Source organism: Gouania willdenowi, chromosome 4 (assembly GCF_900634775.1).
Source record: "Gouania willdenowi chromosome 4, fGouWil2.1, whole genome shotgun sequence".
NCBI classification, from domain to species: Eukaryota; Metazoa; Chordata; class Actinopteri; order Blenniiformes; family Gobiesocidae; genus Gouania; species Gouania willdenowi.
The window spans coordinates 30,066,590-30,092,461 of NC_041047.1; the positions used below are offsets into that span (position 1 = coordinate 30,066,590).

Sequence of the window (25,872 nt, forward strand, 5' to 3'; positions counted from 1 at the left end):
CAGGAAAGTCACCAATTCCATCTTCTACTCTTCCAGACCATACACTGACGCGCTCCAGGCCCGGGAAAGGGGCAGGAACTGTGAGCAACAGCTGATCAAACACAATCCTGGCTCTGATTGGTTCTTTTTGCTCGGTCGCGGTGCATTTTGCCAAAGGCTGCAGGAGCAGCAGGGGGAACGCAATGAGCCTGTTGTTTTACACAAACTACTAGTTTCATGTAAAGCTGTCCTTACATACTGTAGTGACAGCTTTAGCAAATATGACAAAAAGTCACTTTTATAAGAGTTGCAGACTGCACCTTTAAGCCTGTGACGTCATCCACAGGGTTATGGAAAAGTGGATAGGAAAAGAGATAAAAGGGACTATTCGGATGCATCCTGCATCTCAGTGAGTGATGAAAGGGAGTGAAATATTTCGGGATCACTCCAAAAGGACAAAGTCGAAAGAGCAGTAATGATTGGTGTACGGGCTGCACATCAGCTGAGGGAATGTGTAAACAACTTCCCATGATTCACTGCTGCTCATTAGAATCAATGCACTCGGAGCTCTTCTTCTCTCCTTAATGGTGTCTATACGAAACAGCAGAGTGGGAACTGTCGCACCCTGTGGCCACAGATTTTTTTGGGTCACGGTTTTATTTATCATCTCTCAGTAAACAAAAGAGGTTTACATTGACTTTTTAAAAAAGTTTTACTGATTGCTAGATCAACCCAAGTTGACATTTTGACTGAAAAAGCTGCTAAATGATCCTGAATGCTTCACCTCCCATGGAACTCAATGGACTAAAAGGGGCTTATCACGTCACCAATGACGTCATTTCAACATGGCGGAGCGCGGGATAAATTGCATTTAAAATGAATACCATACTTACTGTGGGTGTGACATTTTCAACACAACAGATATGTAGAAAATAAAATCACATAATTCTTAAAAAGAAATTAAATTATGTATATATATATATATAACACATAGAATAATGGGTTAAAAAGAGACAAATGAGAACATTTCCAACATTTTATTTGAAATGTGACTTTAAGACAGAACTGAATGTCATGTTTGTGGATATAAAAAAAAGTTCCTTAACAAAAACGCTCACACGAAAAGGTGTGCTTTTGTCTTTTTGCAACATTCGTCCTGACTTCCTGATGAATCTGAGCACTGAGGCACCTTTCTCTTTAATAAATAGTTTCATTTACATTTTTCATCTTTCCTCATAAATACAAAGGCGCATATTTAACAATAAAGCAATCATACATTTGTGTCGATTCTACAAAACAAAACAAAAATCCCTCAGGCAGAAATGATTAATGGCAAAACTTAGATTTTGGCACTAAAAGATAAACAGCAAACAAAAATAAAAATGTTTAAAGCCCAGAGAGAGAAACGTATTTAAATCATAGGCACTCGTTTTATCACACTCACACTGACATTATCTTAGTCTTCTTTGCACAAACCAGGCCACATTTTTTTTACTTTAGACATGTTTAAATTCATGGGTTTAATGGGTTCTTGGTGTTTTTTTTGGCTGGATGAGTGAACATCTGATATAATGCCGACCTGTTCCAGACTAAAGCACTTTATTTAAAGAAATGCAAAGGATAATCTTGGCAAACTGTGTTTTTTTTTTTTTTCAAAGACTTTGGCTGAGGTGGCGTCAAAAGCACAAACATCTGGAAAACCAAACCAATCAAAATCAAAACAAAGCATTCAGTCAAAACCCAAACAACTTAAACCTTTGGACACAATACTGACGTAAATCATTTGAATAAATAACATCCAAAACTAATGTGTGCAGACATTCTGGTGGCTTTCACACCAGGAGCAAAGCTGGGGTGCTCACTGTGGGGAGACAGCAGCACCTCTTCACTCAACTGGCTGAACCCAGTGCGCCCAGTCACACGCGTCCTCTGGTTTCTTTGGCGACTGCAGTGCCTGATCCCATCTGAGTACACAGATGCATGCTGGGAGCTGGTCTCTGACCCAAAGCGGACACTGTTCCTTATTAAGTTAAACTCAGAGTTGTACTTATATCTGTGAGACTTGGTCTCGTCTTCACTGGTAAATAAAGTGCCATATTTGTACTGGGTTTATGTTGGACAGGAGCGCCCCCTGCTGTCCCCTCAGTAACAACCTTCTCTCCAGTTGTCACCAGGGCCGCTGTACGTACGAGGAGCAGGTAGAGACCTGAGGAGGAGAGACATTTTACACTCATTTTATTCACATACAATGAAAACTAGCACAAACAGACTCACAGTCAGAACCAGTTTCATTGAACACTTTACATCACACATGTGGATGTTGACATGTAAATATCTGTGTATATCACAACACTTTCAGTTACAATTACATCTTCAATTACCAATGTCCAATTATGATTACAGTGACCAGCATTTTTTCCTATTACAATTAAATTTGAATTATTTTTTTTATCCTCAAAGTAAATTACAATTATGTTTTCAATGACTAAAGTTCAATTACAATGAATCAAAACAACTGAGCATGGAATTAAAAACCTATTAAAAGTTAACCTTCCTCTTGTGTTAGCTTTCTGTTAGCATCTGTTATGATAACAGGTCCTAAATCATCTTTAAAATATACTAAAATCAATTATCTATCATCTATTGATTACCTGATTTGGCTTCCCAATCATTGAAAATATAGGTTTTAATATTTTTGGTGTGAGTGTCTGAGCCTTTTTTGTGTCACTATACCCCTCAATTTCATTTTTTATTTTTTTAAATCGTAAAATGTGGGAAAGCTTGATATGAAACATATTTTAATAATTATTAACTACATATGTGTAGAACTGTAACATAGTTAAACTATAATTGATTACAATTACAAAGTCAATAGTTCAGTTTACCACTGATCTCATATTCATATCGGCCCGATATCAGAATAAAAAGAAAACCAAACAAAAACAAGTATTATATCGACCATCTAAAATATTTTTCAAACTCATGGCCCGGGGGCCAAACTTGGCCCTTTGTAGCATTCAATTAGGCCCGCAAGAGAAATTAAAAATGAAAGTATTAATCATTGTGTAAATTAAACTCAACATTTGCAGGTGCTCACAGTTTTCCCAGTGTTTATATCACGTTATGCAGTTATTTTTAATGTTGAACTGTTAACAAATTCAAAATTCTTACAAAATCCTTCAATTTTCCATAAAATTATTACATAATTATATTGTCCTTAATGAAACAGAAATTGGTCACAAAATCTAGGAAACTGCTCCATATTTGGCCCCTGAACTAAAATCTCTAAAAAAAAAAAAGGATTTAATTTTTTTATTATTATTTATTCTATTTGATTGTAGAATATTCTTATGTTGTAAACTATGTAACACATTTGTTAATAAAAGGGTGAGTTTTTCTTCATACCGACTGTTACTGTTGTTCTCTGTGTGATTACCGTCAAATGATCGTTGTAGAATGTGAGCTTGTGTATTAAAAAATCCACACGTGTAAAATTAAAAATGTCACAGATGATGTGAAAAAATGTGAACCTGTAGAATTAAAATAACACGTGTAGACAAATGTTTACACAAATAAAACGACAGCTGCAAAGGTGTAATCCAACATTTACTCACATGGTTTAAAAAAAAAAAAAAACTTCTCTGTGGTTACAGAAACACAAACTACTTTTGTCGCATGAATCTGCGCTGCTCGAGTTTTGCAACACATTTTGTGAGACGTCTGTTACTAAACATATTTATAAGTGTAGAAATACGCCAAGCCAGAACAAAGTGATTGTTGTGGACAGTAAAGGCAGCTCGCTGAAGTTTGTCTCCACAGATTGTTTAAAAAATGATGTAAACTAAGACTGATGCATTCGCAATATTATCGCAATATCCTAAAATGCAATTTTCTAATCGCAAAGACTGAAATCTCTTTTATTTATTTTTATTGTCCTGTCTTGTACCAGTCCACATGTTTCATGAAAGGTGAAGTTAGTATGTTGAAGCCACAGATTTGTTTGCTTTATTGTTGTAATCTGTGCTTTAAAATGTATATTGTTTATTTAAAGTTTAAATAAATCTGAAATTGTTTATTATGAAACAGATTGATTTATTGCTTGTGTTCATTGAAAAATACATGACAAGAGGCCCTTGAAAAAATAATTGCACATTAAATCACAATATTGAGGAGAAAATTAGCAATTACATTATTTTCTAAAATTGTTCAGCCCTAGTCATTTCTGAACAAAAAGAGTCATGGAGATTCCTTCTCCTTTGTTTAATTTAGATATACGGTATGTAGAGATTAGGATTGTGAGCTGATGGCTGATGCAGTGACGAAGCGGTTCAAGTATTTCACAAAATCTAAAATCTGTAAAATGTGACAAAGCAATAAAACAATGACTATGTATGTGATCTGTCTCATAAAAATAAAGAAACACTGGAGTCGCTTCCACTGGGAATCAAACCTTCATCAATGAGAACCATACGTCCGCTGCATTAACCACCAATTCCTCCCTTCTGATTGGTCAATCAGCGGCAGTAGTAGTGAGAAGTTGTAACCATAGAGTTGTGGTATTAGGATAATAATAATCACCAAAGTGACACCAGGGTTCATTTTACATGTGTGGAGTTTTTTATACACAAGCTCACATCACATTCTACAAGCTCTCACATTTTACAACACATCTACCTTCATAGATCGAGCTTTTTCTAATGTTGCACACTACAAAATAAGTAAAAATAAATTTTTAATCAGACTAGGGTTGTCACGATACTATAATTTCAAACTTGATATCAATATTCAGGGGAAAAAACTCGATACCATTTACGATGTTCCAGACTCTACAATCCCTGGAATGGATGGTCTCATCCACAACAACAGAACAACTTTATCCACAGATTGTCTGTAGCTCTGATGAGATGTTGATCAAACACTCTGAGCAGGTGAAGCTGATTAATGCTGACTCATGTATTTACAAAGCGCCGCTGCTCTTGACAAGAAAAGGACAAAGTTTCACAGGCACAGCAAAGTTAAACGGGCACTGATGGCTCTGTGTTAAGGAGTCAGTGATGATTTGCGCAGTTTTTTGTTTTTGGCAATTTTAGACAGTGTTTGATGTGTTTTAGGCTGTGTTTAATGCAGCCAGGGAATGAGGGGGGCGCGGTGCACCTTATCAGTGGTCCCCGGAACATTTCCACATAAATAAGGTTCCTTGCCTCACGGTGACGGCGTTTCATGTTGATTCTGTCCATTTCCGCGTTTAACAGTTTTCATTGGTCAATTCCTGGATATATAGGTTTCTATTAGTATTCAGGTGCACATGTGTCTGTCTGTGTTTGCAGCAGCGAATAAAGTGGTCAAGTGAAACAGGCGAGAAAAAAAAAAACTGGAGATGAACCATAGATATATTAAGAGATGAACACGGCGCTGTTAGTATCGATACTTTTGCAAGTGAGTATCGTATCTGATACTCACTTTTTGGTATTGAAACTTTATTCGGTATTGAGTTTTTTGACAACACAACTCCTGACATGTTTTGACTGTCAACTGTCAGTCTTCCTCAGAGGAGTTCTGTGATCGCCTTTAAAGTTTCACTTGACCTCCATGTAATAGTTCTAGTGAGACTTAACAAACTGTTCATTAAAAAGACAAAATTAATCGAATTGGAACTATTACAAACTATTTTTGTATGGCATCTGAAGTGAAAAAGTTGAATCCACTCTGACTGGTGACTGTGCTTTATCAAGTATTTGTGTTAATGACGTCAACTCTGAAGTCATGTGACAGACAGGAAGTGAACGTACCTGCGCACAGGTTGAGCCAATTTGCTGCGAGGCAGAGGAATCCCCCCTCCTCCTCCTCCTGCTGCTGCTGAGGGGCGGGGCAGGCCACTGCGGGGTGGGGCCAGGGAGCGCGTGGGGGTGGAGGTGGCAGAGTTTGGGGTGGAGGTGGCCTTCACCGGCTGCCTCAGGGCCAGTGGAGACGGAGTGACAGGAGTCCTCAGCTTACTGGGAGACGGGACTAGAGATGGGCAGAGGTGTGACGTCAGAGACCAGTTAGAGTTCTCACACACTTCTTTCATTCACAATGAGATCATGATCACGATGAGTTCAAATATATCACAGTGCACAAATATACACAAAACCCCCGCCCACAACTTATCAAAAAACACAGATGAGGTCGTGTGTCAGAGCAGACCAGGTTATAAACCCAACATGAACCCTACAAACAAACATCTTTATGAGTGTTAAAAAAAAAAACACATCTTTGAGGTTTGAACCCAATGAGATGAACAAACCCAGCAAACACTCATGGAAACCAGCAGCACAACAACACAACTACAGCAAGTCAACACAATCACAATACGATACACAAGTCAGTGAATACTCACTGAAATCCCCTTCTTCTCCAAAACAACAGGACAGGGGGACTAAACAGAGACGGACACAGCAGAGACAGGCCTTCATTCAGAGTGGGGAGCACGCACACACGCATGCAGGCACGCTAGGCTTTCACCTGAGAACATCAGGCCGTCCCTCTCACTACTAGCACAACAAACCTGTGTGTTTTCATCAGATCAACAGACGATTAAAGGGAAAGAACTGATTTTTAGGAACAATAATGATGACGAAGCAAAGCATGTCTGTGAGAAACTAATGGCTCGGATACATACGATTATTATTAATCAGCAGGAGGTAGGGCTGCACGATTATAGGAAAAATAATAATCATTATTATTTTAGTCGGAATTGAAATCACGATTATTCAAACTATTATTTGTCAACTAAAACTGTATTTATTTTTGCACAAAACAATGTAAAATATGTTCTTTAAAGATAAATACAATTAATAATCTTTACCATCAAACACAAAGTGTTCCCATATAAGATAATTTGACTGGCCTTGCTTGTTTACCAAGTGTTTTTGCTGTGTTTATTCTTTGTAGATATCCTATTATTTAGCAGATAAAACATATGTATAATTGAAATTGAATGACAGCAGTACAGCTGTGCTGTGGAGCAGAGGTTAGTGATGCTGCTAATGAGCTAAAGGCAGGGATTCAGTTCATCTGTCCAAAAACATGGATTTGAAGTGTGTGTCAAAGACAATACACATCTGTGTGTTCATCCTAGGATGGACTACCCCACTCAACAGGATCACTGGGTATTGAACATACATTGAATTGAACATACATTGAATTGGCCACTGTTAAAAAATGGTTCAAAGAGTAAATCAGCCTTTAAAAAGAAAGGGACATTATGCAACACTTCCACAGAGTGAAATGCCTTGCCCAATGACACAACGACAGTGTCTGGGATGGAGATGAAGTCAAACTCTTCTTCTTCAGCAGTAAATGTGACCAACGGGATTATCTGAATCCACAGAGCAGAAAGCCTCTGGGTTAACGTCATAGATGACTCATCAGATACTGTAGGAACACTGAACACACCACACTGGATGCTAACATGTCAGCTCAGAAAACAGGAAACCCATGCTCAGAGAATACCTGGCCCCGTCTCATTAGTCAAAGCTCCGCCACTATTTGGCGTGACATCATGAAACCAAGGATCCTGCTTTGTAACGACTCTGCTGCTGATGTAGTAATGCTGTGTCATGATGATGTCATAAACACAATGACCAGTGGACCATCATTTGACGTTCAAACAAGTTTATACATGAGATGTTTACTGTATGCAAGGAAACCGTGGCAAGATTTATTACCAAATATAAACATGGGGGGTGAAAGTAACTAGGAACTTTTACTTTGATTTCTATCTAATTGAGCTCCTTTTTACTTGTAATTTACATATGACTTACTTCTACTTACTGTATACAATTTCAATCAAGTAACACTACTTCTACTTGACTATGATATATCGGTACTCTTTACACCTCTGGTTAAAACCAAAATGAGCCAACTGTAGCTAATGAAACAGACAGTGAGTGTAATTTAATGTACTTTCATATATCAACAAATTCTTATGTAGGGCTGTAATTGGGCCTTAAAATGTTGCTGGTCATGAGAATTCTCTGACCAGAAACAGAAACCAGGAGTTAAAGCCGACGCTCCCAGAGCTGAAAACACGGCCAGGGAACAACACCAACAGCTGCATGTTTCTAAAAATCTCCCTCAGCTCCATAATCACAACAAGTTCATCACTTCCGCTCAACAGGAACCTCTTTGTTCTAGACGAGCCTCGTATCTGTGCACGTGTGCATGTGCACCTCGTAGCCTTTGGCAGTTACCTCTCAGGGCTGACGGCCTCTGGAGGTGCTGTTTGGGTTTCGGCGAGGAGCGAGAGGGGGCGGAGTATCTGGGAAGCTGAGCTGCTGCTGGAAAACAGGGAGACATCAGCATGGGATGGCAGCCAGCTTCATTAGAGGGGACACATGAACCCACTGTTCCTGCCTGAAGCCACAAGGGGGCTCCACATGCTCAACCATTCAGAGTGACAGCTGACCAAGCAAAGGAGCTGAGAGGATGTTTTTCAGCCTCTGGTACCGATGTGAGTCCAGCCCGAGAGAAGGACACGGTTGGTGTTACTCATGCTTTACAGAAAAGAAAGGCCCAGCAGAGCAGCAGCTTTGGGAGTAAGTCATGTAGCACAGGCAAAGCTAGATTCAGTCAACCCACAGACGGCTTCTACTCAAGTATAGAAAGGCTGAGCCTGACTGAGCAGGTTTCAGATGGTTTAATGTGTCACTACATCCCTTATCCTGTATTAACAGTGTCTGCTTCTTTTAACAAAGATGGATTACAGACTGTGGATTAAGGACAAAGCCATTACATCTAATGGATATTCTATAGGCTTAGTAGGATAGTAGCCTCTAAAAAGAAGCACTCCAAAAGAGGCAGGAGCTGCTGCTGGCATCATGATTAGCAAGAAGAGAACTTTGATTTGAAGTGAAAGAGATGCCAAGACAATAACAAGACAAAAAGGGAGTGGATAAAAGACAGTAACAAGTGGAAACGAACAAAGAGGATTCCCAAAAACTTCAGCCATTTTACTACAAAGCAGTGGGAAGTTGTTGTTCTTTGTGTGTGAAGCCAGAGGGATGAACACAAATCATCAGTCACATTGATTTACAGGAGATCACACAGCCTGTCAAGTCACCCACAGGGAGCCAAATAGATTTTGAAAGAACGTCAAATGACAACCAAATGGTTTAAGGAATCAAAGTAGAGACTCATGCACAGCTTTAGAGAGACTCTGTGTTCATTAAAGAACAAGATATCCCATTAAGTGACACTCACTGGCTGACTGGTTCTGGTGTCGAGGAGAACCACCATTAGGCAGGTTAGCCTCACAGCTGCGGCTGTTCTTCACAGGTTCAGCAGCGGGAGCTACGGCCGTGGCCACAGAGGAGCGCGTGAGGTTGGGAAGACTGCGCCGCAGCTTTTCTACAAACGTATCACAGGAAGACAAGAGTCAGTAGGAGCTCAACCAGCAGGGGTCAACAACCATTCTGAAACTGTGACCTATGACATAGGTACTGTATAGTTTGAAAGGCTACTACGGAGACAAACACTTCCTAAATACTACATTTTCACTTTAATTAGAGGGTAAGATAATAAGGAAGGCTAACAGGAACTTAAGACGGTAGGAAATGTCGAGGTTTCAAGCATATGCAACACTTTTTTTTCTCCTAATTTATGCAATTGTTTCATTTCCATTAAACTTTATCGAAAATATAACAAAAAACACACCAATGAACATACACCAGATCTGCCACACTTAAAAGTATTTGTCACGATGTTTCAGTGAACATAAACATTTAAAGATAGTAAAGTTTTAATAACAAATTAAATTAACCAAGTACTAACTACATTTAATTATGTATTTATCTTTGCGAGTCTGAATCCTGGAAAGTAAATTAGATTTTATTAGACTAGAGCTCCTCACATGGTCCATACGGGCTTGTGTTAGTGACCCCTGACATACAGGAATGTGATGCACAAACCAGCCTTTACCTTCACTCTTTACCACATTGGTCTGCAGGTCGTGGGCGTGGCTCTGCAGAGAGTGACGAGGCTGCTGCAGGCGGCTGATGATTGGCTGAGGCGAACCTCGACCGTGGCTGTAGTCGATGGAGCGAGCTGGAGAACGGGAGCGAGGAGAGTTCCTTGGGGAGGCGCGGGGGGAGTGGCGAGGGGAAGGGCTGAAGCGGTTGGAGGGCAGGTGGAAAGCGGGGTGGACCGCCTCTTCCTCATCCTCCAGACTATGAGCATCAAGCTCCTGATCGCTGAAGGTGCTGCGACGCAGAGAGTGGCACGACGAGCCCGAGCTCCGTCTGGACGCTGTAGCAGCGTAGTCCTGACGCAGACCTGGAACATCAACACCGTTAGGCTGTAGATCAGTGATGAAACTGATGCTGAGACTGATACTTACTCTCCTCCTGCATGCGAGCCAGGATCTGCACATCGGTGACATCGTTGAGTTTATAGGTTGTGGATGAACCCACGGAGTCCTCATCCATCTCTGAGGTGCTCAGCTCACTGTCCACTGAAGACTGTGGACTCACTGCTGGAGGATTCCTCTCTGCTGTCGTGTTTCTCTGGTACGCTGTGAGGACATGACAGAAAATATTGCTATGTAGACAAACTGATTCATTATTCAATAAATGAATAAGAAGGATTAACACAATTATCATGCACTGTACTGTCACCATTATTAGTTACTTCTCTCCAAACTGACATGGTCGGTATTTCAAGAGGGAAGTCCCGCTTGGAGCATTGATACTGTCCAGCGCTGTATATTGTATATTGAGGAATCATTTTAAAAAACTCATATGGGTCAAAAAGTATGCGGTGTGTCTTTAAGTTTCAATTGTGCAAGATTTGGTCTCTTTATTTTTAAGTTTATACATGAGATGTTTAATGTATGCAAGGAAAACGTGGCAAGATTTATTACCAAAAATAAACGTGGGGGGTTAAAATACCTGGTAACTTTTACTTTGAGTAATATTTATTGCAGCTACTTTTTACTTGTACTTCAGTATTTCATGTATGACTTACTCGTACTTGTACTTGAGTACAATTTCAATCAAGTAACAGTACTTCTACTGAATAGGATATATTAGTACAACATGCTGTTGCTGGCATTTTATCAACAAACGTCCATACCTGCATTATTAGGCATCAGCTGCTGCCTGACGATGGGCACTCTGCTTGGTGTGGAGGAGGGTGAGTTGAAGCCGCTGCTGTAAGGACTGTTGGCTGCATTTGTGCTGTAGGGGCTCCCATAGCCCTGCTGAGCGTACGGGCTTCCATAGAGGCTCCTGCGTTTGTTGGCTGCAGATTCAAAACAGGAAGCAAATTTTAGTCCAACCTTAAAAACACTTCACAAACTTTTTTTTTAAAGAACACAGAGTGTGGCAGCCAAACGGACAGTAGTGAGCAAACAGCTGTTAAATCCCAGACAGATGATCAGTCCAATGACCCATTTGTTCTAGAAACCATTAATGTTGCTTTTTACTTTCAGAGTATCCGCCACTTCCATACAAAAATAAAACATGCTGATCTTAACAATTAATTTAGTTTGGTAGCCATCTATTGAAGTTCAAGTACAGATTGGAATGCATAGGCCATCAACAAAGAAGCAAAGGAAAAAAGCTCCAGATCCCTGTGGCCAGGGCAACAGCTGCTAACAAAATGCTAACAACTGCTCAATGGAAAAAAGAGCTCAGTGTGGCAGAAGAAACAGTCGCTTGTGGTCAAAGTGGAGCATGTGGAGCATGTGGGCGTTATTTCCATCTCTCCTTGTTGGCCTTTTTTTCATCCACTGAGCGAACATTGGACTTTGTCCACTATGGACCTTCCCTTAGTCTGACGAAAGTCTGCAAGCTGACCCATAATTTGACTACAAATGGCAGCAGTGTCTGTGAATGGGCGGTGCCTTGGTGAAAGCTCTGCACTGTGGGTTGGGTTGAGTGTTTAACAGAGTACGCTGACTGAGTGCATGACGGATGGAGAGCTTTGACATCATTAGCTGGGAGACGCACTTAACAATGGATGCTATTCAATCAGTGCATATCAAGCACAAGGCTATTCTCTGTGAGATCTGCTGAGCTGACTGTCAAGCACTTGGCTATGGACTCCCAGGTCTCTGTTATGTGATCAGACTGGGAACAAACTGGTTTTCACAGGGAAACTTTCAGTGGCTCTGCAGGTTTTTGTCTGAAAGGAGAATCATTTACTAGTATCTGTTCCTCTCTTATCTGTTGAAAGGAAAGCAGCTTTTACACAGCGCTTCACTTTATGCTGCTGCTGCTCATGCATTATTGAAGAAATACCATTGAGTCCTCTCTGCTTCCATTCACATAGAACATCTCCAAAGGAATGTCAGCAACACTGCATGAAGCTGCACATACAGTACCTCACAGAGTACAGTCTAGCCCACAGGTCAGGATGCCCTCACTCAGTACTCAGTCATATGGCTGCCACAAACAAACATATACTGCACGAGGTGCACAAATGGGTCACAATAACACAGTTCTGATAACTTTTCCTTTTGACTTTGGTGATGGTGTAACATATTAGAGCTAAACACCAATCTGAAGCAATGCTCAAATCATAAACCCTAACCCTAAGTCCCAAAACAAGAAGTCTAGTGCTGCATCCGAATAGCCCCTCCCATCTCCATTCCTATCCACTTTAGGGTTAGGGTTAGTTGTCTACGGGGTTAAGGAAAGGTGTTAGGAGACAGCCTAAAGGTGCTAGGGAAAGGCCATCACGTTGGTGAAGGTTAATGACATCTGTCGTGGTGAAAAAACTACACATTTCTGAAAATGGACTACTAAAAGCACATATATAACACTTTCCCATGTGCCTCTAAGCGCTGATATAATCTCAAATATCACAAGATTTAAATGTAAATCAAAGGAAAAAAGGCTACAATGAACTAAAGTGAAACTAAATGAACGTTACATTGGGAAGAGTTGCTCACACTCAATGTTGAATAAAACATAATGTGGCTAAAAATGTCTCTGATCCCTTTTTCTTAACTGACAAAGTGTCTGTTTTATGTCACTTATAATCTAATAATATGGTTGAATATCATAAGATATGGGTTTTAGATAATTTAAGTTGTTCAAGGTATATTATTGAGTTGATAATTTACATGATCTGCGTCCCTTTTCAGTCTTCTTGAGTTTCCGTGAAGGCTCGGATGTAGGGATGTAACGATTCACTCAACTCCCGATACGATTCGATTCACGATACGATTCTCTCACGATTTATTTTACAAAATGGGACTGTAGTGAAATGATGACTGAAAAATATTTCTTTTTTTTTTGGGAAAAAAAAACTAGAAAATACTGTATTATTTTCCTTTTATTTTTCATTGTCAAAAGAATCCCTTGATAAACTATTCAAAACAATGCAATTTAACTAAAAATCAATCTTGAATGAAATAAATAGAGGAATAATACAAATGAAGAAGAAGCCTATTAATTTAAATTCTGATTCTATAGTAAACAATGCAAAACTGCATAATAGTTCTTTTTCTTTTTAAAAGTGCAACTGAAAATTTATTTTGTGCCTTAACAATTAGACTTTAAAAAAAAAAAAACAGTCATTGCACTGATTTACATCAGATATTTGCTTGGACCAGCAGAGGGCACTGGTAACCCAGTGGTGAGTTGGCATGCAGATATCTTGGAGTGAAAAAGAGATGCTATGCTAGCAGACAGAGCTAATAGAAAAACGTGACTTTTACAGATATTCTTTCGGTGCTAAAGGGGTAAGGAATCATTTATAAACATGTTTAAGAGTATAAGGCGGCCAGAAAGAAAGTAGTAGCAGATTCCGCCCGCCGCGTACACTGCTGGACAAGAGAAGGGATAAATATATAGCGCCCTCTGCAGTACTTTTAAAAAAAGTACTGCAATTCAATTTTCAAAGTATCGATGTCAATCGTGATACCTATGAATCAATTTTTAACTGCCTTACGATTAATCGTTACATCCCTACTCGGATGAGCAGGTCCCTTTAAATGTTGTCGCCGCAAGGAATTGTGGGGCAGCATTATCTCGTCTCCTTTGGTAAAGGATGCATCAGTGTTTCCTAGGCTAAAGGAGGTTATAAAGGAAGCATTGAGCCTCGTTTCCTTAGTTTTTAGAGAATTGGAACGCTCCTTATCATGGCCATCACCTAAACACTTCCAGGAGTTAAGGAAAAGTGGATAGGAAAGAACATAGGAGGGACTATCCTTTCCATAATGGAGAAGACTTATTTCCTGTTTTGAGGCAAATCTCACGCAAAGCTTTGCCACAGCTGACAGACCAAACCTTAGTGAGTGCAGTTTAGAGAAAAAACAAAAGCAAAACAGACATATTTCTCAGCATATGACGAGAGAATCAAACAGAAACGAGAAGTCAAAGAAGTGATGAGCTTTGAGGTCACCGAAGAGGTGATCCGACTCCACAGCTGTCAAAGCAACATCTGAGTTTACACATTCAGCTGTAGCAACTAAACTGAAACTGTCGCTGTGGGACATGAACTTAAACAGAGAGTTTACACACGTACAGTCAGATTAAAGAAGGTGTTTCCTCCTTGTTGTTTTTGTTACATAACAGACACATCATCTAAAGATAGTGTTTATACATCCAGGCTCAGGTACTCGCCTCAGTTAAAGATAAACCTCACATTTGACAATAATAAACAGAAGATCAACACATTAAACCTGCATATCTTATATACTGAGACGTAACAAGTCTTCACTTTTCTCTCAAATGGTCTCAGGAGGGGTTTTGTTGACGTTTCCTTGCAGACGCAAACCAAACAGAGACCATAGTGACAGTGTTAGCACGCTCTACTCACATACTGGGTGTGAAAGAGAGTCTGAGGGCGTGTCTGCTGAGTCATAAACAGATTTACTCTCTGTATTGTATGAAATGAATCACTTATTTACATAAAATCTCTACTTAAATCCCTCACCAAAGATTTATTCAACATAAAAGGATTTGTTTTAAGATTGGACTAAAATCACTAGACAAAACAGAGAGTGTGTAGTCTAGGTGATGGAGTCAGTGACAACCGGAGGCTTCCATTCATAGATGCAGTTTTTGGAAAAACAATCAGCAGTGACACACTGAGCTCAGCTCATCATGGGACCTTTGCTCTACACGGGTCACACAGTTATACAGAGACAGGAAAGTAAAACAGTATCTGCAGCCTGATTTTAGCCCAAAAACTTTTTTTAAAATCCTCACTACATCAAGCTGTAATCTTTGTTATTATATTTGGTAATTGATTTCCATTTTTTCACCTAAGACGAGGCATAACTTTATGAAATCCTTTGGAAGCTCAAAACATTAAGAGAGTTTATCTTTCGCAGATGATTAATAAAATTGTCACAAGATTTAGAAAATCCACACAAATCTCTGCACGCAGGAGCCAATTCCACAAGCGGTTGTTAAAATAACATCCAATGAGCCGACCTTCAGTATGAGGTGCTAACGTCCTATTGGGGGAAACCACTGGCTGGACGAGGAGGCGTTTCTGTGTCCAAATGCTGATTCTTGCACAATGGGGCGGATTTATCTCGTCCACCAAGGTTTGTGGCTATTCTACTTCTCAACATGATCCAACTGTCACATGGACATACCAGTGTCAAAATGGGAATGACCCCCACTCAGTTTAACTGGGAGGATTTCAGACTAGTCATCGCCGCAGAGGGAGAAACTATTATTAGCTCAGAAAAGGACATCGGCCAAACACACAGGACAAAAGGAAAGGCCGACCTGTGTACCTCAATATGATCACTATCAGACTCTGGTCACCCTCCTGGTCACGCCAAAATACTACTAACACATTTCTGTTATTATATTAAATATATGAATGCTGGGTTGGACAAATACATATTTTACTCAAAGTCCAAATAAACTTAATGTTAAGTGCTTTACATAAGCACAAAGTGCTTAAATAGCACTGACAAAAAGCACCCACAAGAGTGAATGTGTGAAATCAAAGAGGAACTTTAATTTACAGCACCAAACATCTGCAGTTAAAAAAAACAATGAACTATAGACAAAGGCTACTGGTGGGTGGCCCGGGGGCCACATGGGGTCCTCTACCTAATTTTGTGCGACCCCCAAAACAAATCCCCAAAAATTTAATTCCAAGAAGTTGGAAGAAATATAAAGACCAACGTAATACACAAAATAACCCCCAAAAATGACAACAAAGATAGACACAACAACCACTTAAACAAAATGTCTATGAAAACACAAAAAACACAATGTGTGAAGACACACAAACTGTCAACAATGTCAGACAAAATGGCAAGACAATGCAGAAAACAACAAAAAATACAGAAAAATACACAACATTACAACAAGAGCACAAAAAGTAACAAAAACACACATAATGACTAAAAACTGACAAAACTTCAGACTAAGAAAAAAAAGCCAAAACCCTTTCCCCTCTCCTCTGTATTTTGCTCTGATAGCTCATTATTCTAAATGCTGACATGAATGTTGATAATGTGGGCCTCGGGTCAGATACGATCACATTTTTTTTTTTGACCCCCGCTGTGATAGAATTGCCCATCGCTGATGTAGTATCAAAGACTACCTATTTCTCACTCAGACCCTTAGAGAATGACAGTCACAAACCCATTCACTCTTAGGAGCGAGGTGTAGTTTGTGTTTTTGGACACATCTTTATTCCACAGCAGGACATGCCATAAAAGTGCAATTCATGTCTAAAAAGAAGAAGCAGTAATAAGCTGTAAATGTTAAATTACTCAGCAGTAAGAAAACAATGGCATCAGCCACACACACAGGACCAAATCTACAGGTAATCACACATCTACTGCAGGTATGATTACAAGCTGAACAAAGAGTGTAAAGCTCACACTCTGATGTTATCTCCTCCAAACAAGCACCAGTACAATATTTAATTTGGCAGGAATTAGATCACTGTAACGCTGAAACAACATGTTGATTAAACTGGTTAAGAAAATGAGTCATTTGATTTGTGTTACTGGATCCACTGAGTGTGATTTTTGTCATTTAGTGCTGCGCGCTGCACCCGGACTGTTATTCTTGGAGCACCACTTGCAGCTGCTCCCAATCTTAAACGGTTAAATAGAGGAAGTAAGGGCAGTGGTGCTCCAAGAATAACAGTTGAGTGAGGTGCATTCACTGCAATGCAGTTTAAGCATTTCATAGCAGTACCTTAACAGGAGGATCTATTTGAAGAAGTGGGCTTGTCAAGGGGGCGGGGCAAAGCACTTACAAAAATTAAGCACAGGCATACATGGAAACGGGTGAAAAACGACAACGCACTTATCACAAGTTTCTGCACTGAATTGATTATATAAATTAATAAAGCTGTAAATGGACGCTCTGAGCCAAAACATCACACATTCCCTCTCGTCATTTTAAATGTAATGTTTTACATGCTGATAAAATTTTTTTAAATTTGAACATAGAAACAGACACATAATTACATAAACATTAACACTTAAAGAAGTGATATCAATAATTACTTTTGAAAGAAGCTGTATTTGTTATTGCTATTTTGTAGTTTGATTATGGTGTCAAACAAGCATATCACACATTATCACAGCTGAATTTCTTTTTCTTTTAAGTTTTTGTGTTTCACTTTTTATGTTAATGACAAATTGCATTCTTTATTGTTAAACTTGGGATTTTTTTTTTAATTGACCTCAATTTGAACATGAATGCATCTGTCTTTATTTATGCCAGGTGTGTCAAACTCATTTTAGTTCAGGGGCCAATTACGGACCAGTTTCATCTCAAGTGGGCCACATATTTTAGGCAGAAAAACAAGCAATTTCATTATTAACATGTCATAGTTTGTCCTTCCACATATAATGCATGCAATAAGTCACAGATATCAGTTCCTACGGGATATTGACTTTGATTTAGTGACCAATTCCTTTTTAATCTAGTGGAATAATCTGGGGAAAATTTCAGGAATGTGGAAAAATTCAGAGTTCTTTCAACATTTTCAGATTAAAAAACACTGACATTGTATCACACTATGTGTTATAAGGCATGGAAAACTGAGCCGTGAAAACATTGTGGCGTTCCATTGAAATTGAGAATTTGGAGGGGCTGAGAAATCTATAATTGAATTTGATGTTGATTTATACACTGATTCATGTTATCTGTAGCTGTGTTTCCATAAATAGGGCAATAAAAACTGGTAAGGGAAACACCTGAAGTTTGAAAAAACACTCAAATATCGCTAAAAAGTTTTTATGCTTTCACAAGGAGGAATTTCAGATGTTGCGTTATTGAAATGTGTCGCAAAAGTGCTATGGAAACACTTTTTCTGCAAAACACACATCAAAGAACGTGAGGTACCTGGTCACATCACCACTTCTCTCAGAGAAAACATAGCGTGGTACGTGTGAACAGAAGAGGAGACCGAGACATTTCTTAGCATTATACTTAAAAAATTATTACTGCCACATTAGACGTGAAACAACAAAGGAATGTGGAGTGTTATGAGGAGGTTTGTAGCGTCCGTCTTTCTGCAGCGAAGTCTCACGGGATGAGATTTCACAGGAGTTAAGAGGCTCCTACCCAAAACAACCTTCAATGGAAACACGTTCAAAGCGGAATCATACTTAGTCGACATTTAGAATTAATGCTTTTATTTTGTGAAAATCTGTAATGAAAACCCAGTTACTGCTACTTTCTCCTGAGGGCAGAATTGGTTGCTCTAAATGGCCGGATTTGGCTCCCTGCCTTGAGTTTGACACACGATTTATGCAATACCCATTTAAAGGGTCACATGAAATGATTTTGTTAGATTATTGTATGTTTATTACTATTGCTCCAGAGGATTATTTTTGTGGCATGTAAATCAGTTTGTTACAGAATAATAATAATGATCAAGAAGCATAAAAAAATAAAAGGTGTGACTTCTCCAAATTACTAAAAGTAGATCATTGAATACAGACAAATGTATCCAGACAACATTAATCCTGATACAAACGCTTTCTCTTCTGTCACTGGGGGGAAGCCATGCTTACACGTACCTGACATGGTGAGGTCCAGTCTGTGGATCAGAGAACGTTTGGCTGACTCCATCTCAGGACTGGGGTTGTCCAGAGCTTGGCGGCACCACACGATGGGACTCAAAGCTTTCTGCAGGGGACTGTTTAGCTTGGCCTCGTATAACCTGGAAAAATTATACAACAGCACACATTACAACTTCCTCAATAGGTCAAGCCAACATACAACAGGAGTAATTTACACCTCGAAAGGAAAGCAAACAGAAGACAGTCATCAACATACCCCGCCAGATTGGTCATCATTATAACTCACAAACTTTTCCTAAATGTCCTAAATCTAACTTAGAGGTATACATAAAATGACTATCTATCTTAAACGTTTTCTAAGAAAAGCTGTCCCATTTGAAGATATCTCGAACAGAGTAAAAAAACGGCACAAGGGAAATAACTCCAGAAAAAATAATTGCGCACATCTCATTTTCGAACTCCATTAAGGTATTGATACCCTGAAGCCACACACCAAATTTGGTTATGCTATCTTAAACAGTTTTGGGGAAAAGCTGTCCCCTTTAATTCGGACGGAACTCAAATATACCCCCCTTCCACATTTTGTGGTGGGGGATAATAAAGAAAAAACAACTAAATGCGGTTTCTGTTCTACTTTCATAGGGATCTTGGAAATAAATAAAATCTCTGAGTCAAATAGTTTTGAATCTGCAGTGAGCTTAAACATTAACATTCAGCAATTCTTACTCCGCCCTTTGTAAAAACACATTCTGTAGATAGTTTAGACCACAGTTTTACATCTTTAAATTCTTGTCTAGGCTTCGAGGAAAGGCTGAAATTAAGCCTATGAAGAAAAAATAAAGACATCAACGAGTGAGAAATAGGCAGACATTTCATTCAATTAAACCATAAAAATGTAAATAATGATGGACTCTCCTGGACACAAAGGGAGGCCACAAAATAACTGAGAGGGAACAAATGTGTTTCATATCAGGAATCAGATTTAGCTGCCGTTAGCATCTTTGCAGTTGTAGGAAATGTCTTTTCAACATGAATCAGAGACCGTCACTGTTATTGTTTTTCAGCTGATCACTCACCATTTACATTTGTTGCATTCCTGCCAATGAGAACTCTGCTGCGACTTTTATGGTTAGTGCTGCACACACACAGTCACGGGATGGCAATAAGTATCTGACAAGGCGCAGGAAGCGCCACAAGGCCACGATGCTACACTTGAAGTCCACGCTGATGCTAATCTACAAGATTACAGGAGTTTGGTAGTACGTGGTAATCCGTGATATCAATCCAATCTAGAGGGCAAACACTCAGCCAGGATGTAATGAGACTCGGCTCTTTGTTGGGCATGAGTGAGCAATCTGAGAAAAGTAGTCTGATGTCAGAGATTCAGAGCCAGAGAACAAATGCTGAGGTTGTTCTGCTCATGGAGGACGAGTCGCTCAAAGGAGTCACTTAAAATGATTATTCTCAGGACAACTAACATGAATCAAACCAATCTGTGTTTAACTCATGTGGGTTAGATCTACATCAGACCACATTAACACAGGGCCGAGGGGTTGCCACAACAGTCCAGCACGTGTGTATATATATCTTACAGCTCTGAAACAAGTCAAATCTACAACAGAACTATAACATAATGTAATTAACACATTGAATAAACACTGGATAATTTACAAGCCAACTCTTTCCCCACTGATGTTGAAAGAAAGGAAGCTACCCCGAAGCTACAGTTAGCTTCATCCCTGTTGTGTAGCTAGCTATGTGCACATTAAAGCTGGGAAAGCTCACAACTGCTAACACTTGGTAAAGAAAAAAGAAAAAAAGTGTTAATAGGAGAAATAAACAATGTTTCTCACAATGCTGAGCTGCAGTACATACGTTTATACACGGTTGCAAAATAAAGTAGTTTGGAGTCTGATGTATATTCTGTTTTCCTGAACTAACGTGTAGGGAGCACATTAGTCCAATGTCAAAGTCTTTTTACTAGCTACCAGTCATCCTCAGAATAAACTCTAAAGTTCTGCTGCTGGTGTATAAATGTGTGAATGGGCTTGGACAAAAATACATCAGGTATGAACCCAGCAGGTCTCTCAGATCTATGAACACAGGTCAGATAGTGGAGCCCAGAGTTCACAGTAAACATAGTGATGATGCTTTTAGTTGTTATGCTGCAAAGAAGTGGAACAAACTGCAGCAGAACTGATGTCAGCATCACATGTGAACACTTTGAAATCCAAGTTAAAGGAACTATTTTTCTCTAGTGCTCATGACTGAGAGGGAGATTAAAAAATAATAATAATTTTATTGATCTCAAGCTCTGTTAATGTTTTTATTAATGATTGCTAAACTCTGAAGTCATTATATATCATTATTATATACAATATGTTCTGTTGCACGATTTCAAATCATGTAAAACACATTGAATCGCAGAACTAATTTCCTAACTTAGCACAGGTACCTGTTGCCTTATAGTTAGTCATTTATTCTCTAGATATCACCTGTGTTTAAATTCCTAAAGTACTGAGTGTAAAAGAAAAGGTTTGGCGTTTAACACAAGGCTAATGAGAACAATTCACTTGATGAGGTCTAAAACCCAATAGCATTCCAGCTAACCATTTACATTACAATAACAGCTGATTGTGTTGAAACTGCCGCTGATTTGATCATCTTTTTGATGTCATCACATGGGTATTCCCAAGTAACAAAACTCCCAGGCTGTTTGAAGTCCCATGTCTCACTTTCTCATTGCTGCAGAGCATTTGTAGGCCTGTAACAAATCCAATGCTAAAAGAAAATGACAGGCAGGATACACCATCTCTCTCTTACTGTGGCTGCTGCAGTAAAAAACCTCTTGGCATTGAGTTATATTGACTGTACAGGCTGATATCCTGTCACCTCTGCTATGACAAGTCAAGTGATCTACCAAATCAAAGCATCAGGAATGGAAAATGATTCCCGATAGCTTGCTGCCTCAGAGGCTGGACTGTTGATGGAAAAGATGCAATGAGAAGATCAAGAGCTGCAGCAATGTTTGTGTTATCATGATTCATAGAGGAAAAGGTTATGCAAATAACATGAAACTATGAGGGACCACGAACAGGATGTCATCATAAGTTTACATGTGCAACATATAAGCAGCATTTTCACTTAATCTCCATAAACATCAAGCGTGGACTTTTAACAATGATACCAATGTTTATCGATCAGAGTCTCATGACAGTATGAAAGTTTGTTACATGACTTAAAATCAGTGGGACACACCAAGGAGTCATTGGGATCACGGAAGATTCAGTTCACTAACATTATTTTACACCAAATTGTTCCAAATATAAAATTAGAAACTAATTAAACTAAATTAGTTCTGATTAGTTTCACGAAACACAATGAATGGAATAGTTAGTCATCTTACCTTTTAACAGCATTTAGTCTTAATCTAGTTTTAGCCAGGTGAGTTCATTATTAGTCATGAAATAACTATGATGAGACTCGTCAACCAAAACAAACTCTGGTTCACACACAGGGTTGTGAGTGAGTGTGTGTGTGTGCGTGTTAGCGCTGGGCGATATGAACCAAAACTCAGATATTTTTTCTGATATACCATATAAATCTTGATAATGACAAGATTTCAAAGGAAGTCTGACCAGAAAGACAATTCTGGGTTAAATTTTATGAAAAAAATGCCACAGACACATTTATTAACAAACACAATAGGCAGTGGCTATCCGTACAGTTGCCATATCAATATACCGACATTCTATCCATAGGCATCGCCCCTCATTGGCCAGTTTAGGTCACATGATAAGTCAGTCATTGGTCAGTTTAGGTCATGTGACTAAGACTAAACCTTACCCTAAATCTAACTCAAAAAATTGTTACGATATTGGGTTATAACCTAACCCTAACGCTAAGACGCTACGTACGTGTACTTCGGTAACCGTACCAATAGCACCAGTGCCTGTCTGTACAGCAACTGTACAAATAGACACTTTTAGTCTTTTTCTCCTCTAAGGGACAGCACATGTGAGTGAGTTCTGTAGTGTGACTTGTTTAGGGGAAGGTCTGGATTAGGACACGCTAGGCAATCCATCAAAATGTGTTTTTTATGGTGTTCTGAGAAGTAGTGAAAGCAGAGACTCCAAAAACAAGTATTTCAAAACAAAATAAGCTATAAAGAATAAATATATATCTCGATAGAGGAGATATTGTAATTTTTTCATATCGCCAAAATAGAAAACTCGATATATCTTGAATATCGATATATTGCCCTGACCTGGTGTGTGTGTGTGTGTGTGTGTGTGTGTGTGTGTGTGTGTGTGTGTGTGTGTCTTCCCCCACCCAAAGAAGCTCACTGCTATGGAGTCAAGTGTCCACACTCACCAGCTGTCTTCATCTTCATGTAGACAGTCCATGTCCTCCAGATCTAAGATCTCCACCTCATCCAGGATGGAGCTTTCTGCTTCTCCGGGGAACACTCCACTGTTGTCTGAATACACAGAGTTCATGGTGGACATGGAGGAGGCAGCCGAAGCCCCATCGCAGTCATACGCCCTCTTGAAGCTGATGCTGTCGAAGGACAGTCTGGGGCTCCTACAGCGGTTGTTCTCCAGAAGCCCACCGAACCCCACCCCAGGAAAGCCGGACAGACTGGCTGCCATCCCCGCCGACAGGGACGAGGACTCGTAGCCGGCGCTGAGGGGTCTGTGGTTGGCTGACATCGCCCCGGATGAGGACAACATTGTGGAGCGACTACGAAGCTGCTCGTTCTGTTGTTCGAGCTTCTTCACCAAGTCCTGGAGCTTCCGCACCTCCAGGTCGGCGTTGATATTAGAGTTGATATCCTCCATGGTGGCTCCTCAGCTCGAAGCGAACCAGCGGTGCTCTGCTGTGTTTGTTTGCTCTCGTTAGCGGGACTTCCTCTGACTTTGTTCACCGGAACACTAGCGCCGTCAGCGGAGGAGACTCTTCGGTGTTGGGCGGACTTAAGACGCTCCTCGCCGTCATCTTCTCCGGCTCTTGGCGCTGACAGGAAGGGTCGAGGCCATTTTCATCATATTCGTCTCGTCACCAACTGTGAAAGACCAACAGGCGGACAGTGAGGTAAGCACGCACAGCCACGGGAGCGAGCACGCAACCAACACCTATATGCGCGTCAACGTGAAGTCACGCTGGTACTTGTGTTGTGTTCACGGTGGCGTAACTTCTATACATTATTTAAATCGAATCTCCCATATCTAGAATACTAGTTTAGTTGATTGTATTTTAGACTTGTCAACTAATCTGACTTAAGTTTAGTTTAATACATATAATTTAACTCGTATTTTTAAGTCTTCATTTCCCAGATTCGTTTTTGATTAGTTTTGGTTTATCATCATGCCCCTATTTACTAATGGTGAGACAAAGTACTGAGTTCACTATACAATAAGGCATGATTATATTTTTGAGAAGAAAAAAAAAAGACAAAAATAATGCAGTTTATAAAATAATTATGCTTTTATTTGACTTTAAATCTCGAGTTTGATTTCCCAGACCTAGGTATATATATCACATGAGACAACAACAAAAACAAACAACAAAATCTCGAAACAACTAAAGAAATACACAACAATAATAGAAAACACAAAAATGACAACAAAAATACACAAAACACATAAAGGGACCACAATAACACACAAGGCAACCATAAAAATGATTATATATATATATATATCCAAAACGGCAACAAAAATACACAAAATGATGTAAATAAATTACACAATGATCACAAAACACCGCAAAAACACACAAAAATGACAAGAAACCCTAAAAAACGACAACAAAAATTATTTATTTGAACTAGATTTACATTTGAGAAAGTGAAAGTATTGAAAACAGTTGTTTTAGATTGTATGTGGTGAATTAATTTGAAAAAGAAAAACTATTTAAGCTTTCTACCCCTTCCTGCACTATACTGTATATCTATTTCTGTGATATGATCACTATTGTTTTGTATGTTATTGTATTACTGTATTTTGTCTATATTCTATTTATATTACTGATTCTTATTTATTTTGATTCTTTTATGCTAATATTCTTTTACTCCATTTATTCTTTAAGGGATCAATGGGGACGTTATTTTGTTATGTACATATTTATGCACATAATGACATACAAAGATCCTTGAAACCTTGAATTATGTGTTGCTTTTTTTTACTGTGCAAAATAAAATAGTAATTCTTTACATTTTATTACTAGACATTTCAGGCGACCCCACATGGGGTCACGAACCAAAGGTTGAAAACCCCTATGCTAAATCAAAGTCTCAAATAAATCTACCGAGCTATTACATCTGATTAACAATTGTGTGTGTGTGTGTGTGAATCCAGATGCTGAGAAAGAGACAGCCGACCCCACATAAGGGGATCAGATCCATAAATGAATTTGGACATTTTACACGAGTTAAGAAACTTTCTCTCCCTTTTATTTCAGGTCAATTTAAAACACTGCTTATGTTGTTTACTGAATTATTACATCAGTGCCCCTGCATATTTTAAGAATATGAAGTCATTGATATTTGTAGTAATATTTTAAACTAGGTTAAACTTGATGATTGTGGCTCCAGATAATGAATTATGCTAAAACACAGGCTGCAGCTCCTGTTTGGCTCCACCTTTACTTAGCAGAGTCATCAGTAAATATGTTCTAAGTCTATTTAATCATAAAAGCATGAATATTAACATATAAACTTGTACAGATTAGAACCACAAGCTGTTAAACAGCACCCAGCAATACTCAGTGGTCCTAAACACCAGTGGTTCTCAACGTTTTCAGCCTGTAACCCCCAAAATAAAGGTACCACAGACTGGGGACCCCCACTGTACCTTCATATGAACATTGAAGAACAGTCATGTGGA

The 25,872-nt window shown here is 39.2% G+C and overlaps 1 protein-coding gene across 6 annotated transcripts; it reads right to left on the bottom strand.

Annotated features, from left to right (window-relative positions):
• Window positions 1-1,473: 1,473 nt before the first annotated feature.
• On the bottom strand, window positions 1,474-24,109 carry slain2 (SLAIN motif family, member 2). Of its 6 annotated transcripts, none has more exons than XM_028444718.1 (10): window positions 23,360-24,109; window positions 18,983-19,125; window positions 11,089-11,256; window positions 10,355-10,528; window positions 9,937-10,290; window positions 9,220-9,366; window positions 8,211-8,294; window positions 6,356-6,394; window positions 5,769-5,985; window positions 1,474-2,185 (listed from the first exon to the last, which is right to left on the bottom strand). In XM_028444718.1, exons 1-10 carry the CDS (start codon window positions 23,824-23,826, stop codon window positions 2,122-2,124), a joined length of 1,857 nt encoding a protein of 618 aa, XP_028300519.1. In that variant the 5' UTR covers window positions 23,827-24,109; the 3' UTR covers window positions 1,474-2,121. The 6 variants fall into 6 exon arrangements, with proteins under 6 accessions (XP_028300519.1, XP_028300518.1, XP_028300522.1 ...); XM_028444717.1 differs by having other exon boundaries at window positions 8,211-8,297; XM_028444721.1 differs by lacking the exon at window positions 8,211-8,294.
• Window positions 24,110-25,872: the final 1,763 nt, after the last annotated feature.

Excerpts from the sequence above, each read along its gene's own strand:
- slain2 (XM_028444717.1), bottom strand. The coding sequence starts at position 23,826 with ATGGAGGATATCAACTCTAATATCAACGCCGACCTGGAGGTGCGGAAG. Across the intron at positions 8,298-9,219 it reads ACACCAGAACCAGTCAGCCA|CAGCAGCTCAGCTTCCCAGA; the intron begins GTGAGTGTCACT and ends CCTGTTTTCCAG. Across the intron at positions 5,986-6,355 it reads TGGAGAAGAAGGGGATTTCA|TCCCGTCTCCCAGTAAGCTG; the intron begins GTGAGTATTCAC and ends GCCCATCTCTAG.